The 17856-nt window shown below is 36.6% G+C and overlaps 1 protein-coding gene across 5 annotated transcripts in view; it reads right to left on the reverse strand.

Moving 5' to 3' along the window:
- SCN3A (sodium voltage-gated channel alpha subunit 3) overlaps positions 1–17856 on the reverse strand; it is a 115410-nt gene that overhangs the window by 12140 nt on the left and 85414 nt on the right. For all 5 annotated transcript variants that reach the window (XM_070508027.1, XM_070508031.1, XM_014860304.3 and 2 more), the window contains exons 19-21: positions 13234–13354; positions 11933–12087; positions 11026–11199 (exon numbers count right to left, since the gene is read on the reverse strand). In XM_070508027.1, the coding sequence (XP_070364128.1) occupies positions 11026–11199; positions 11933–12087; positions 13234–13354 (450 nt within the window). The remainder of the gene's footprint in view (positions 1–11025; positions 11200–11932; positions 12088–13233; positions 13355–17856) is intronic.

Here is a 17856-nt window from a genome sequence, read left to right on the forward strand (position 1 = left end):
AATCTTAAAAAGTGGGTATTATTAGTATTACCTTTTCTCTGGTGAGGAAGTTGAGTCCCCTCCCCTCCTTTCAAAAAACAAAAAAGATGCACAGGTAATAACAGGTGGAGTTGGGGCTTGAACACAAGTGTTCTGACTTCAAAACCATATCCTAACATTTTGGATCCACTATCAAAAATTCTTTCCTCATCGGAACCACAAAACGCAGAAAATGATTTGAGTGACTATCTTCTCAATTCTTGCGAGGATTGTAGGGAACTTAGTGCTTTCCTTGATGCATAGGAGAGAAGTTAATTCATTACATCCACTGGATGGCTTAAGGGCTTTAGGGCTTAATTTTTTTGTGAAAAGGGCTATTGAAAATGGATCAAACTGAACCCTCCCAACAATCTTGTAAGATGGGAGGAAAACAATGATCTGCCCCAAAACACGTGGTATAAAGGGTGATACCAAAACCAGAACCTAGGCTTTAAAGGCAAATGGAGCCACGGTCGCCTCAAAGTTTAATTTAGTATACATCTCACAGAATTGACCAGAAAAATAAATGACTTGAATTTAAGCATGACTCACGCAGGATAATTTATTGAGCTGTTCATTTCTGTCTAGTGTTCGCTGCTACAGAAAGCTGGTGAGATGGGTCAGGTTATTAGAGGATGTTCAGGCTTCTGTGTTCTGTGCTCCTTTGCCTCAGGAGGCCTTAACAGCTTCTTTATGTTTCTGAAGCTGCTTTCTGAAGATTTGCCTCATCTTCCCAACCAAGCCATTTATTTGAGACCTGGGCATTTTAAAGGGAAGTGGATGCAAATTTCTCAAGACCCTGAAGTAAAGAAGCTTATGCTTTGAAAGTAAAAGAAAGGTAATGTCCAGACCCAGGGGGCGCTGGAAGGATAGGAAGTTGTGGGTTCAAGCATGAGAGGCACCACTCGCACATAACCACCCCACACTCGGTGGCTCTGCGTGTGCTAGAGAAGCAGGGCGTTGGTGAGCTGCCCTGCTTTTAATGGAGCTCATATAATTTTGTGTAGGGCAAAACTCACTTTCATGAGTTGACTAATGTGAAGAACAATCTGCTTTAAAGGTGAATTTGAAATAAATAATTTTAAAGATTTGCAATATAGTTAAAATGTGAAGATAACGTTCTACATTGGTAGGGTGCTGTACAATTCATATTGGTGTTTTTCACTCATTATCTCTGTCTCAGAGTGGTCAGATGACTAGTCCAAGAAAAGGGAGAAAGGAAAAACACATAACTGGAATTTAGGTTTTCTGTTTTCTAGTCCAGTGTGTTTTCCATCTCAGTAAATTTGTCCCCAACCTTTCAGTACACAACGTTTTAATCCTCATTTCTTTTGTGCTAAACACAAAAGGGACTCTTGCCAATATGTGCAAAGTGTAAGAGAAGCCCTTTGCCAAAAACTGAATTTTCAGTACAAATTTACATGACTCTAGGTACCTCACTCCACAGCAAATATATGGAACTGTCTGTGCCAGAGGTTTAGGAGGTGGTTCAGTTGTCATCCATGCCTTTCCACATCCCTATTGCAGCTGAGACTGAGAAAGAAAGGAATAATGCAGGGAGGGAACTGATGATTCTGAAGAAGACCCTGGGAGTGCTGTGATTGCTTAATGAACCAAGTGACATGAGTTACTTCCCTTAAAAATGGCTCAAAAGGGGCTGGTCCAGTGGCATAGTGGTTAAGTTCATGCGTTCCGCTTTCCCGGCCCAGGTTTCATGGGCATGTATCCCTGGCATGAACCTACACACCACTCATCAAGCCACATGGTGGAGGCATCCCACAAACAAAATAGAGGAGGATTGACACAGATGTTAGCTCAGTGACAATCTTCCGCAAGCAAAAAGAGGAAGATTGGCAACAGATATTAGCTCAGGGCCAATCTTCCTCACCAAAGAAAGAGGGCTAAAGATAATTTCTTTGAATTTAATATAAACAGTTAAAAGATAAAAACCATACAATCACCTCTATACACTCGGATGATACATTTCAATTCAAAAGCCTGCATAATTTTTGATGGCAAACTCTAGAGGCTTTCCCAGCAAAACCAGAAATAAAAGAATATGCTCACTACCAATGTTATCATTTAACACTTTCTGGAAAAAGAAATAAGAGCTATAAGAATTAGGGAAGTGGAAGAAGTCATTATTCGCTATTGTTGACCTCAAAAAACCCAAAGGGATAAAGTGAAAAACTGTTATAAATAATTATATAATTGTTTTAGGTGCTAACATATGTTTTCATATTAATTTTTTAAAAAGTTTGTGTAAGAGTCTTTTGGAACTACACCAACTCTAAAACACTAACATGGAAAAAATATAAGTATGAGTAGAATCTAAAATATGATTGTTTCAAGAAGAAGAGCAATCAGAGAGGACAAATCCCACCTGATACTAAACCATTTCTAAATCTGCAATTATTAAAACTGTCTTGTTAGCAGACAAAGAAATGAATGAGAAACAATAAAGTCCAAAATAGACCCAAGACTTATCGAGATTTAGCATGTAGATAGTAGTAGGATTTTAAATGAGAGGTGAGAAAAACAAGTGAGAAACCATTTTGAGGAAAATAATATTGGAGCCTCACCTCACAACTTACACGGAAATAAGCTCCAGACTGATCAAAAATTAAAACATAAAATGAAAATGAATGAAGATACAAATAAAATGCAACCTATAAAATTGGGAAAAAACATGAGAAAATGTTTTAATAATCTTGAAGTGTAATGGTCTTCAGAAGCATGAGAAGAACCACGAAGGAAAAAAGACTGCTAAAGTTGACTGAATCAACGTGAAAAGTTTCTACATGACGAAAGAACAAAATCAAGAGACTAAAGCCCAAAGAGGAAAAATAGTCATACCACATGTGACAAAATAACTTCCTTAATATGAAAAGACCTGCTACAAATCAGTAACAAAAATGCCATTAACCAAATAGAACATCATACAGATTCTCTCTAAACTTTCCCTTTAATCTGTCTGTTTGAACATCGTATTTATTTACACTCCCTAGTGAAACTAGAAGGAAAGCAAAGGAATACAAACAAAGAGAATACGAGAAGAGATAGCAAGGAGGAGAGTTAAAAAATGATCCTGGACTATGGAGAGCACAGGAATGATTACTTTCTCAGCGGAGCAGAAGCAGCAGAAATCCAAGTGCCTGCAGAAGCGAGCAAATTGTTGCAATGACCTCTCAAAAGGCACTGGACCTGGAGACACCGAGTGCCTCTAAAAGGGGGGGTGGGTTACAGATGGCACTAAAAACAGAATTGATTGAAAGTCTCTGTACAGGAAAGCTAGACACTTTTGAGTTTCTTCATCAACTCCTCTGCAGCCCTGCAGGAGAGCACAATGGAATAACACACCTTCACAGTTTATAGAGTAAAATCTATATCTGCTACAGAGGTCAGAAGGTAGAAACAATAATCCACATTGTGGCTGGTTTCCCTCTGAGACCACAAAGCCTCTACAACACATCATGCAATTGCAGGTTTTCCTTTAACAGAACCATAGAGTTTAAAAAGCATGTAGACTAACTCAATATTTCTTGGAGCATCCGCACCTGGAGCTTCAGATTTCTAGATGCACACATCCTCACTTCCATCCCATAACAGTCCTATTTCCTATCTGCTAGGCAACTTCTGAAAACGGGCTCAGGTAGTGGTGAGGGCCAGGCACAGAGCTGCCATGGAAGTGGTGGCAAAGGGCTCTTGGTGAAGATGGGAGGTCGGGGATACTGGAGATGGCAGGATTTGGTCCGCTGGGATGGGTAAGGTTTACGGTAGGAAAGGAGTGAAGGATATCCAGTGTCTGTGAGAAGTAAAGAGCAGTTCCTATGCAATGTCAGCCAGGAATGAGAGTCCATTTTTACATAAGGAGAGTTTGTAACTCAAGGGCTGCCTCTTTGCCTTTGACATTCCTTCTACTTCTATCTTAGGCTTTTACAGCTTATTTGTCTTTAATTTTGTGCATGATTGGAAAATTTAAAATGCTCCAAATTTCCATAAAAGCAAACATCTCAGTCATTATGGTATTGCCCATGGCAGTGGGAAGCTGGAGATAATAGAGGCCACAGGTTCCACAGGAATGTCATGTAAATATCCAAACACCATTGTCTTTTAAAAATGAGGACTTTGAATCAGATGATTCCCAAGTTTACTTCCTCGTCTGAAATTCTACAATTCAGTAATTTCAAGATGATTAAAGCAAAATAACACTATATGTTATTCATGCTGAAAAGACAAATCACAGTATTTTTCTTAATGGATGTGTCATCCTTAATCAAACACACCCCTGGGAAAATACTTGAAGTGCTGGTCTGATTGATAGTGAGCATGATTACTACTGTTTATAGGGTATATAATTATGAGTCAATCCTCAGGTTTAATTTTTTTTTGGAAAGATAGGAATTATTTTTGACATTTTTGTATAACGAATGTGTGTTATATAGTCCTCTAACAGCTAAGTAACTACTCTGTGCCTTAATTTCCTCATCTACAAAATTGGGATCATAACAGTAGATGCCTCGGTGGTTTTGTGAAGGTTAAATGAATTAAGACAAAGGTTAGTTGTTGTTAATATTAAATATGAGCACCCTTATTATCTGCCTTGACTGTCACTATTTGGAATCCTGGCTGATGAGTTGGTATGGTCTCCCATGAGAAGGCATTTAAGAAGAGAAAGAGCCATGTGGATCTTTGTAAAGGAGATATTTGTCGAGGTCTCCTTGGAGGCAGGGAGACCATTTAGTAAGCCATTGCTTGATCCAGTTAGTCATAGTGGTGTTGGTGTGGTGCTGAATAGGAGGGTCCAGAACCCCGATTCACTTATTAGTTGATAACATGGAGGAGAATTTGTGACTGATTGGTTGTGAGGGGTGAAAGAGGAGAGGCCAAAGATGACATTTGGCTTAGCTTCATACATATACCACCACCAGACAAAACAGGGAATTCAGGAAGAAATGCATGATTGGAGGGGAAAGATAATGAATGTACTCAGACAGGAGGAGTATCAGTAAGTATTACCTAGGAAGCAATTAGAATTGTGGGTTGGGGTTTAAGGAAAGACCAGAATTAAAGACTAAAAGTCTCTTTGTGCTAAAAGTCATAACTTTTTCAAGAAGGGAACATAGAATTTTATGCTGTTAAATTAATAGGATTATCTTTTAAAATCTGGCCAGTGAGAAATTTTTCTTATTACTAAATTGATAACGCTACAAGAGAATTAAATCCTTCCAAGAAAAGAACAAAGTGAATCATTCCTATTAGGAGGCATTTACAGGAAAAACCAAAGCACATACGATACTTTTTAAGTGGAAGTATGTCTGAAGAGAGATCAGAAATTGAGATGAAATGACAAATAGTTTAAAGTTATTCCGTTCCTTTATCCCAAAGTTCTTTTTTTTTCTAAAGATTTTATTTTTTCCTTTTTCTCCCCAAAGACCCCCAGTACATAGTTGTATATTCTTCGTTGTGGGTTCTTCTAGTTGTGGCATGTGGGATGCTGCCTCAGCGTGGTTTGATGAGCAGTGCTATGTCTGCGCCCACGATTCAAACTAACAAAACACTGGGCTGCCTGCAGCGGAGCGCGCGAACTTAAGCACTTGGCCACGGGGCCAGCCCCTATCCCAAAGTTCTTTTAATTTAATCTGATTCTCTCCACAAGAGCTCCAACTGAAATTCAAGGCAAGTGTGTACATATTAGCACAGCATCTCACTGTATTCATTCACCACCATCGAAGGCAACCACCTTTGGACTGTAATGTGGGAACTCTGACTGGGGCAACACAGTATTTCAAACAGGTCTGTGCACTGTTGCAAAATGTGGAGCAAAGAGCAGGTTAGGTAGAGCTAGCTCTGCCGCCTACTAGCTATAGGACGTCTCTAAACCTCATTTCCTCAGTAGCAAAATAGAGATAATAATAAGACTTAGATCACAGGATGCTTAAGAGGATGAGTAAATAATTTATAATTAAAAAGAGATATTGAGAATAAGGTTTGTAAAGCAGGGATTAAGAACATAGTTAATAGAGCCAGATTGCTTGGGTGCAAAATCCAGTTTATAGCCACTTAGCTGTTGTAACTTGGGCAAGCAACTTAACCTTTCTTTGCCTTAGTTTCCCCATCTGCATAATGAGAATAATTATAGTTTCTAACTCATAGAGTTTTGAAGATTAAATGAGTTAACATATATAAAGTGCTTTCAGTAGCAACTGTGCAGAGTAAACATTAAGTCAGGGTTATTAATTTTCATTATTATTATGTAAGGCTTTTAATTAGTGCCACTCCCACAGTAAGTGCTTAGGAAGTGCTAGGCATCTTATTGTGCTATTACCAATACTAATAACAAGCCTAGCTTCATTATTAAGGATGCCAATGTGTCAAGAATAAATGTCAAGAACTAAGGCAGGAACCACTAGATTCTAGAGGCTGCTGCCAATTGGAAATACATGTATGAATCACCTCATATTTTGTTCACCTCAACAGAGCGGCTGATGAGGATTCTAAGGGGCCCTTGAACAAATATAAAAAGTTTCTGATCAGCAAACATCAAGCATCTCACTTCAACCACATCAGCAACTTGTGCCGTCTATAAAGTGGGAATCACTTGTGGGCAATAAATATTTCACAATGGTTCAATCTTTTATTCAGGGTTTTGAACACATCAGCACCTTAGCATAATTTGGAATCAAATTTGAAGTTGTCATGATAATATGACATTTCCTGGGGATGACATGTTTGCAAAAATTAATAAGGACAAGAAATTTGAATTATTTTTAATGAATTATGATCACGTATTTAGTTCATTGTGTGGCCAACAATGGCATTTATAATATAGCTGCTACAGTTATAGTGTAGGGTAATTTGGTTTTTATATGAAGACAGTATCTTTTTGACTTTTGGATGGAAAAACCAATAACCATACAGAATCAGAAAAATTAGTCCATGTAGTGTAATATTCTGGCAGACAAAGGCACAGATTAAGTTGTCCTACTTGATTCCAACCTGAATTATCACACTTTTCTCTATCTCTTCATCTTGATTCCTTCCTCAAATTTTCTAATATTTCCAGTACTTTATCCCCATCACTTCCCTGAGACATCTCTTATTCATGACACCAGTGACTTCCTTTTTCCAAATATAAGTGTCATTTCTCAGTACTCATGTCACTTGACCTCCTTGCAGCCTGTGATGAAATTGATTATGTCTGCTTTGGAAAAATTCAACTCCCTTCTCTGGGTTTCTGTGACACCATGCATATTCTGTTTTCCTTTTTCTTCTAACTGCTACTTCTCAATGTAATTTACTGGCTCCTTCTCTTTTGCCCAACTTCTAAATGTTGACATGTCCCCAGAGTTTGGCCTGGGCTCCTTTGTCAACTTGCATTGTCTGCCTAGGTAAGCTGATCTGCTCATGAGCCAGGAGGTTCATGGCTTCAAATGACATCTATATTCTGATGACTCCTAAATTCATAATCAGATCCTGGCATCTCTCCAGAGCTCAAGACTCCTGTAAAATTCAACATCTACTCTTGAATGTCCAATAGGCATCTCAAACTTAGTTCATCCCTCTCCCACTACCATCTGCTTGCCCTGTTAAACCTGCTCTTCTGATCTTCCCCATTCCAGTTAATGGCTTCATCCTCTATCCATTTGTTCATGTTGAAAGAAAATCTATTTGTTGAATCCTCTCTTTTCTTCACACCACACACATCCAGTCTGTCAGTAAGTCTCATTAAATTGATCTAAGACACAGTCATCTCTTTCCTAGAATATTAACACAGCTTTCTAATTTATCTTCCCGCTTCCACTCTTTGTCGTCCCTTCCCCAAGCCAGGCATGATCATTTTAAAACAGTAGATCAGATCCCTGCTCAGCCACCCCCCGCAAGCTTCCCATTGTAACTATAACCAATATACAATAAATTACATAATATATACAATATATAATAAATTACCGTAAAACATGAACTTCTTACCAGGCCTCTAGGAAGCTTTCTGAACTCAGTTTCTGTCCCTCTCACCCATGTTTTATCACACACATGCACAACAGTTTTCTTTCTGTCTCTTGAGTGTCCTCAGCGCATACTCACTTTAGGGCCTTCAGATTGTTCTTTTCTATTCCCTCAGGTCTTTGAATGACTGGCCCATTGTTATAGATTGAATGTTTATGTCCCCCCAATATTCATTTGTTGAAACTTAATCGCGAATATGATAGTATTTGGAGGTGTGGGAGGAGATTAGGTCATGAGGACAGAGCCTTCATGAATGAGATTAGTGCCCTTATAACAGAGAACCCTGAGAACTCTCTTGTCCGTTCCTCCATGTGAGGACGCAGTGAGAAGAAGGCCATCTATGAGCCAGGAAAGTGGCTATCAACAGACACCGAATCTGCTGGCATCTTGACGTCCCAGCTTCCAGAACTGTGAGAAATAAATTTCTGTTGTTTATAAGTCACTTAATCTACGGTATTCTGTTAGCGCAGCCCAAATGGACTGACACCCTTTCTCATCATTTACCACCCCAAAAACACATTCCCTAGACACTAGCTAATACTCTCTTCCTGCTCCCTACCCTGCAGTCATTCTCTAGCCCATTACCCTGTTTTATTTCATAGCAGTAATCACCATCTGCCTTTATTTTATTTTCAGATTTCATTTGTTTACCTCTTTACTGTCTGTTCCAATCTCCCATAGAGTGTAAACCATAACAGAGCCTGATCTGCCTTGTTCATATCTCCTTTGGCTACAATAGCATGTGACCCTTGTTAGGTGCTCAAAATATTTACTGAATAAATGATTGAATGTTAGGAGGTTGGACAGATAATCCACTACAATCTACTTTTACTTTCAGGTAGAGAATTGAAGAGATTACATTTTTTCCCTAGATAAATTTCTCGAGGTTTCAAAGCATACTTCTAGTTTGAAGTCTTCACCTCTACCTCTATTATTTTTTTAAGCTTTCTGTGGCTGTTTAGTTTGTTACATCAATATACCTGATGGACTGTGAAGCCCTTTGAAGTATGTTTTACTTTCAAAAACTGTTTTAACTCTACGTTTACTTTAGCTTAGTGTACCCAGTGGTCTGAGAACAAGTTGTTTTCTGAAGTTACATTAATTTATGTATTTCAGCCCCTGCAGTGAGAAAAAGAAGAAAATAGACCCATTTAAAATAACATAACTTGCCCAAAGGTAGAAAGCTTTAAGTACCCAGTTCCAATCTACTAATTTAGGGAAGTAATTTTTGGGCACTATTCTTTGTCATTAATTTACTCATTTTGACATTATTCAATAGATACCTAAGCATGTATATTAGATGTCTAAAGATAGAAACATGAAACAAAACCCCAGCTCTTGAGAGATTTTTGCATCATATTTGTACCTCCTATATGGGGGAAATACACAGAAATACTTAAAGTACAATGCAGCAAGTATTTCAACGAATGTACATTTTTCAGTAAATGTACATATTTCAGTAAATTTCAGAGTTTTCTGGAGAAGTTCTATCGCATTTGTAAATGTTCTTCATCATGACAAAATCTTTTTGAACCCGAGAAGATTCTTAAATGTATTTAGTGTTCCATCCTTCCAAAGAGGAGCTGGAGGTTATAAATGCTAGGCCCCAAGGACAGTCTGAAAATATCATAAAATATTGGTAGCAGTTAGATAGGAAGTCTATGAGGTAAAGGAGCGTTGATTTGAGAATCGGGAAATGTGGATACTAATCTCAGCTTTGGTACTAGGTAGTTGTGCTATCTTAGGACAATTCCTTAAATAGAGGCTTCAGTTTAGAATAAACTGTTCAGAAAACTCTCTAGAATAAAGGTTAGATATTCTTTAAGATACATTCCAGTTGCAGAATGTCAGAATATTAAATTTCTCTTTATGGATAGCTTTTCAGGACAATATTGAGATTTATCTCTATTATTCATTAAAGACGAACCATAGAAATTGGAAGTCATTTCTGGTCCATTAAAAGCCACTTGGCAGCATATTTCTTCTCAACTCAAAGTGGGTAACACATTTTGGTTATAGAATAATGAGAACGTATGTGTGGGAGAAGGGGGAGTAGAATTTAGATAGGCCCACACTTGTCAAAAATGATTAAAAGAATGAATGCACACATAGGGCAATCATTGATTCATAGTGGCAACTATGAGAGCTAAAAATAAAGTGATTTATGATTGCTAGGAAACAGTAGAGATGGTACTTAAAGTACCTGACTTTGTTGGGAGGCTGTGAAACCTTGTGCAATGGAATATCACAGAAGACAAAGAACCAGATGACTGTCATTTTGCCCCAGTACCTCTCCATGGCTTGGAATAAAACAGCATGCTTCGAGTCAGACAGACCTCGTTATTGGCAGCGTTCCTATGACTGCTCACTCCAGGGTAATCACATTCAGAGCAGGCCTCCTACATCTAACTCTTTGCATGGTAAATATCTGATTAGCTGCTGGGATATCTAACTACTGATTTAAGAATGGAAATGCACTTTATTGTCTCTGTGGCTATATGGTTGAATCAGGTGGAAGGAAAACAGTAAATAGGTTGTTTTAACATTATTTAGTAATGCACTCTAGTAAGGGATTGAAGTACAATTCTCACAATTCCTGGCCCCAAATTTGTCTTGTTTTTACCTCCTGGAGATGTTTTCTTTAAATTGAACTGTTAATAAGCTAAGTGCTTAGATCTATCAATTCACAGATTTTTAGCTATTCCTTACCTTGAAGTTCTTAACTTTCAGAAAAAGAAGAGCTGTCTGCTTGTGGCATAGAACAACTCTCTCTGTGTTTTCCCTTACCACTGTCCACATTTTTAGGGATCCTACTACTATTTTCCATGAGACTTTCCTCATTTTTGCATTTATTGTAGTTTTTAAAAAGATAGTTGCATAAGTATGTTAGCTTAGTGAAACTAAGTTCTCAAAAGTCAAGATTTTAATCATAGAAATGCATGAAAAGTCAAACTTGCCTTTTAAAAAAACAATTTCATAAAAATCACTCAGAATACTTACATCAACGATCAAGAAATCTAGCCAGCACCAGGCATTAGTGAAATATGTTTGAAATCCATAAGCTACCCATTTGAGAAGCATTTCCAGAATGAATATATAAGTGAAGACCTTGTCAGCATATTCTAGCATGGTTTTGATAGTCTTTCGCTGTTCAATGTATATATCTTCAAAAGCCTGTGAATCAAGAATAATTTTATTTCACTTGCATGGCTTGCCTCCCCTAAATAATTGATAAAATTTCTTAGTATAATACTGGGCACAAAACAATAATTGGATAAATATTGGCTAATATCAGACAAACAGCAAACATCAGACAAAATCTAAAAACTAAAACTAACAGAAAATGTTGGCAAGGAAATATCAATATCTTTACTGACTTGATGTATGCTTCCTTCTCTGCCCTTTCACCTCAAAATCTCTATCTCAATTACTGCTACAAACACATGCTTTTAAGAAGTAATATGAGCTCAGAAAATAATGAAAGTTCTGTTAACGAGGGATAGACTTCGTCTATTCCAACATTACTCCCCTAAATGATCTGGTTTATTTTGGAAGAATAAATTGATTAGACATAAAGAAAATGAAATATACTTTTAGTCCATAAATGCTAATTTGATTATTAGGGAGAACTGGATGGTGTTTGACATGGAAGGTAACGCAGTTACAGAATGTCTGTAAATCAGTGAGGAAAACATCTGTTAGATAAACACCAGATGAGAAATGCCATCTGGCTGTTCATGGTTCTGATTTATTTTGTACTGAATTTTGCATAGTTCAGTCCTGGGTGCCAAGCTCTGCAAGGCACAGATATACTTCCACCTTTACTTCTTAAACTCAGTGTACATTTCTTTAGGAGAATAAGCTATTTCACTAGAACCTGATTCTTGCCAAGATGCATTTCACTTACCAAAGCACCGCTACTGAGAAGAATCATGAAGACAATGAAAGTCTCAAACCAGTTGTGTTCAACAATGCTGTAGCAGGTTTTCCGAAGATTCCACCAGACCTTTCCTTTGCCTTCTTCTATACTTACTTGACAGAAGGGAAACTTTTTAATACATCCTGAAAGATAACATTAAATATAATAAATTAGAAAACTATATTGAGGTCCTAAATAGGAAAAAATAAACTTTTTGCTCCCTCTCCATCCCAGTCTCAAATCATCCTTTTACAGGGTAACTAGCTACTTCATTCCCTAGTTATCTTCAGCATCCCTCCTGCGTAATGAATCATTCTCAGACTTAGACATTCAGCCAGCTGCCTAGAATTCAAGGAATTACTTTACCAAGAGTTTCTTGAGTATAAATGGTTTCATTCTTTAACACTAGTCAGGATCTCTCTTTGCCTTAAGGCCATTGATGGAAGTAGGGTCCAAGAACACCTCGTAGGTTTGGGGAAGAATTACATGTTCAAATTATCTCTTCATTTTGTGAAGTGATCTTGGATTTTTACTCCCTTCTTTTCATGCGCAGAAAATCCCCCTGTCTTCCTAGGTATCAGCCATTGTCAGTTTTCTCAAGCTCATTTATTTTCAGCCTCAGTGCTTTTCTTACTCACACCTATGACTCATCTTGTCAGTCAGTGTCTCTATTCCTTTGTCCTCCCCCTCTGAGCTTTCATGTTATTTCTAACTTCCATCCACTCTTCTGCTCTGACTCTCTGAGCTACTATTCATCGGATTAAACCCAATTCCAATGAATCTGCAAATCTTTATTAATTTGTGTGCAAGACACTGTACCGGTCACTGAGAACAACTCCTGTTCTCCCTGCCAAGGATCTACAACACATCTGCATCCCCAAACAGCTCTGGCCGCAGCACAAATTAATCACATTTGAAACTGTAAGGGCTGGGGTGTAATTATTGCAGCATCTATAAAGCAAATCACAACATTGCCAGTGAGGTCTGAGGCGATTGCTATATCAATGAGGTGACATTCCAGCATGCCATTTATCTCACAGGGTTAATGTCTCCACATGCTAGAGGATGAAAAAAAAAAAAAGACACATCAAATCATCTTAATTGTCCAGGCACAGTCACTGCCATAGTATAATCCAGAAATAAAGATAAATAACTTCTTGGAAGAAACAGGAAAACAAAGATGAACATGCCTTCACCATTTCTTTGAAATATTTCCTCCAAAGGAGGTCTGTTCAGTCTCTGTAAGGAAAGAGGGGAGATTGAACTTAACCATATTAGAGCTTGTTTACCTTCAGTAAAACAAGCTTCTGGTTTAAGGTCTTCCTCAGGCTCAATTTCAGCTGGGTCACCTTCTCGGGGTGGAGCAACATCAACTGTGCTTCCTTCAGATGAGCTGGTTGCATTTAATTTCTGGAAACAAAATCCCATTGCAAAGATATGATTTTTCTCCCCTTTCATTCAGCTAATTTGAAAACGTTCTGTCATAGTGTGAAAAAATGGTAGTGATAGCATTTGACTCTAATAACATTACTGATAATTATTTACTAATAATTTAACATAATTAAAGTCCTCCTATTCAAAACAATGTAACTACTGACCTGATTTAGACAAAAAAAAGGTTAGACAGTATTCAATATAGGTGATTTGGAAAGGATGAATTATACTGATTAACTTGTTTTATGATCTCCATTTGTATATAGACGCCATATGAAAATCATCAAACACAGTAATACTCAGGCCAAATCAAGAATAGTCTGATAAAAGTTTGGTTTGCTGACATCCACTACTGATTGTATCAATTAAAATGCGTCAAATCAAACTGTAATTTCCACCTCTTCCGATGGAAATTTTCAGAGGGCAAAGAACATTACCAGTTGTCTCTAACTACTGTCCATGTTTCTGTAATTTTAGAAAGGAAGAGCAGCACATTAACATTAGTCACAGTCATTATATTTCAAATTTGAGCTATATTTTTCTCTGGCTTACATAATTTTCTTCTTACTTTACTAGCAGAAAAATGATGGATCTCTCTCTTTTTTTGAACTGTTTAAATGAATTCAATACTTGGCAAAGAATTCTAAATGAAATAGAAATTTCTTCATAAATAGCATTGTCCAGAATCTGTATAGACTTTTATTAGGAGCACATTCTGAATTCAATATGTGATCCGGCTGTGAATTTTTCCTTTAAATAGTAAATCATTGTGACATGCTAGAGCCACTTTATTGTTAGAAGAATAAATATCTAATAAGTACTCTGAAATCACTTGGGGAGGAATTATGGAAGTGCAATGTTTTATGAAAACGGATGCAAACACATGACATACAGCACAACCTAGGCGAAGTGAAGCTTTTAGAATGAAAGAACAATACATGGACGTGTTAATGGTTTCAAAGCCCCCATTAACTTTAGTAGCTAAGTGGTAGTGTCACTCTGCCCCAGCTTTCTGAAAGAGTTAATGTGTTATTGAAAAATGCCTAAATGACTTTCTAAACATAAGTCATAACTGGAGGAAATTTGGCTCAAAACTCTTGATTTATTGAAATCATAATGTAAATGTAGTATAATATTTTATAATGTGAACTAACTGAAGAGTAATATCCAGATGATACTTTCTGTAGTGTTACTTTGAGGGTGAGGTTAAACATGTCCAACTAAATATATTGTGAAAATTACTTTAAGTCAAAATATAATTCTATAGTAAAGGATCTCATAGTCTGGAGTATGCTAAAGAGAGAAGTTAGGCCATCATTTGATGGTTCTTATGATTCTTTTAGTACAAGAATTTTTACCATTAAATTCCTCTAGTTTTTGGAGAGGTGTAAGGCCAAGACATATTTTTTTCTCCCAAGATTTTTCGTCTTCTTACAGCCAGGATATCTTTATTCTTTTAAGAAAATTTCAGGAAGCTATTGTTGGATTGAATTGCAGCAGCTTCTGGTATAATGAAGAAAATATTGGATAATTCTTTGGACCCAGAAACTAACTCTTCTCTTCTGATTTCACTGGTGGTTTATGGGTTGGACACTGACATTTAATAAGTGGCAGCAATGATATCCACTGCATAAATAAAACCATTAAGAAATCTGATTATTTTAAGGTTAGTTGTAAAAAGTTCCATGTTTCTTCTTCTTCCTCTTGACCAATCCAACCTCAATAATTTCTTCTGAGCCTAGTCATGGTCCGCCTGCTTCATGAAGCCTTTCTTTCTTGCATGATTCCTCCACACTAAATAATTTTATAGAACATTTAGTCCATTATACTTGTTTGCTTTGATCAAATATTCTCATAAATATATATAAATTATATAGTACATAAAATTATATCTATGTACAAACTATATATTTATGTACATATACATATATACCAAAAATGTACACACACACAGATATATGTATATATATATATATACACCAAAAGGTCAGAGTACAGAATAGACACTAAACAGTTATGATTTTATGAAGAGTGAATAAATGTGTGACTGAATGCATTTTTGTATTACTCTTATAGAGAGAATTGTAGTGTTTAAGTAATTTCATCTCTCCATTTTGACATATAACTCAATCACGGCTTTGACAGAAGTCTATTTAATTGTATAAGAAAATGTATTTTTGTAATGAATAGGAATTATTTAATTAACAACATTTTAGTGATAAAAATGTGATGTTTCCAAAGTTTTTCTCTAAAATATTGGAAGGTGTTCAATAAAGAAATCTGAGAGAAGAAAGTAATAAGCATATTTGCATATACACACAAATACAGCTACAGTCGTGCACCACACAATGACATTTCCATCAAGGATGGACCGTATACATGATAGTGGTCCCATAAGATTAGTGCCATACAGCCTAAGTGCATAGTAGGCTGTACATCTAGGTTTGTGTAAGTATACTCAACGATGTTCACACGATGACGAAATCGCCTGATGCATTTCTCAGAACTTAGCCTCATCATTAAGCCACACATGACTGTATACCTTTCCATTTGAAATTTTAGAAAATATACTTATCCTTCACTTATTTTACCACTTTTAACATAATTATAAGATGTTCAATTTTTCGCATATTTGTCTGCCATATGTTCTACAAGAGTCTTATACTTAAATACAAATACTTATTTAAAGCAAACCCTTCACAGCACAAGTAATAGTAGCTGCTAATCTGAATGACAGTCGAATCTACTGTTTACCAAGTATTGACCTCTGAGTGTGTTTTTGTTATTGGTGCTGTCTTTAGATTATAAACATTTACGAATTTGGTTAACATGTTTGGACATAAATAATTTCAATTTTCTAAATGGCTATGGAGGTTATACATCCCCACATCATGAAGTAGAGAAGGCCAGTAATCAGTCTGGCTCTATCTGCCCGACATTATGAGGCATAACGTGTCTTTTTAAAATGGACGAGAAAAAAATTCTGCACGCATCCTGCTCTTCTCAAATGAGCAGAATCTATTTCAATGGAGATTACTTCACTGTTATCCAGGAGTTCTTCTGATTACAAGGATAAGCTCTTTAAACTTACACTCTAGAAAGCTCCTTAAGGAATGTTCAGACAGAGACTTGTAGACCCTCATGCACCAAAGCTTAAAAGATAGTTGGTAGGCTAGCGTTCATTTCACTAAAAGCGTTTTGTGGGAGGCTCCTTTCCCTATGGAGGGTGACATAAAGTTAATTCATCCTCAGTTGGGGGATCAGGTTTATTCATGTTGTCATCTTCATAGGGCACATTTTTGTCATAGGAAAGTACATAATTTTATTCTATGAAGTTATGAAAATATTATAGCAACTACATAAAATTTCAAAAGTTGTGAATTTACCTATTGAGTTAAATTAAATTTAGACTGTGTTCTTATTAAGTTGCAACAACTTACCAATTATGATATACTGCCTGACATGCTTTAGGCTCTGGATACATAAAGAATTTTACTGCTGAAATTTTAAATCATTAATTTATATCCTAGAAAACTACTTAAGCATTTAAAAAATTCTATCCACTAATATAATAGTATCTACATAATCTTAACATTTTCTGATTAAGTTCAATACTTCAGCATTCATACTCTGGTAGAAGGTAGTTTGTGATATGTTCTATCAAAGCCATAACATAATGACTTCAAATATATTTAAAAGCATATAACTGATTTAAAAGCAAGTGACTGATGATAAATACAGAGAATAACTTACTTTATATTGCCATAGCTGTGGTACTACAGTGATATAAAAAAAGCAAAGAAATCTGAAATGAAATTTTCCATTATAAGGAACTTGATGGCTATACTAAATAACTAAAATTAAAACTTGTTCAGAAGTAGTTAGAAAAATATAATTAGGTATATAAGCAATAACAATAGAAAGCTTCTATATAAAACTGTATAGTACAAGTTCAAACTTGTTTTCTTGTACTATTTTCTCCCTAGTTCTCCAATATTTTACGGCACTTAACATCAGATTCTTCCATCCCTTGTAGAAACTACTAAGTCTACAGAGGGATGATGGCTTATGCTCTACAGATGCACACTGGAAAGCAAGTTTTAAGATGCAACATTCTCCAGGCCTAATTCAGCCACAGAAAACATGCCTGGCTGCAGCAGAAGCCCGGCGCAGTGCTGTGGAAGCCGCACGCTGATCCAAGAACCATGTGCTCAGAGACATGGTACCTGAATATCAGATTTTCAAGAAGGTTAACTGCAAATACCACTCTTAAGAAATGACAGAATCAGCACCCAAAAAGGCCGTGAGACCTTTTTTTTCCCTTAATAAGGTGAACTTCTATAGAAATTCCCCCTTATGATGAATATTGCTCTTGATTTTTATCCAATTAAATAATGAAATTTAACTTTCAGTGATAGAAGAGAATGTTAGCAACTGGCCTACTTCCACTGAAATGCGCTCACATTTCATTTATTTTC

This window comes from Equus asinus, chromosome 4 (genome assembly GCF_041296235.1).
Source record: "Equus asinus isolate D_3611 breed Donkey chromosome 4, EquAss-T2T_v2, whole genome shotgun sequence".
Classification (NCBI taxonomy): Eukaryota; Metazoa; Chordata; class Mammalia; order Perissodactyla; family Equidae; genus Equus; species Equus asinus.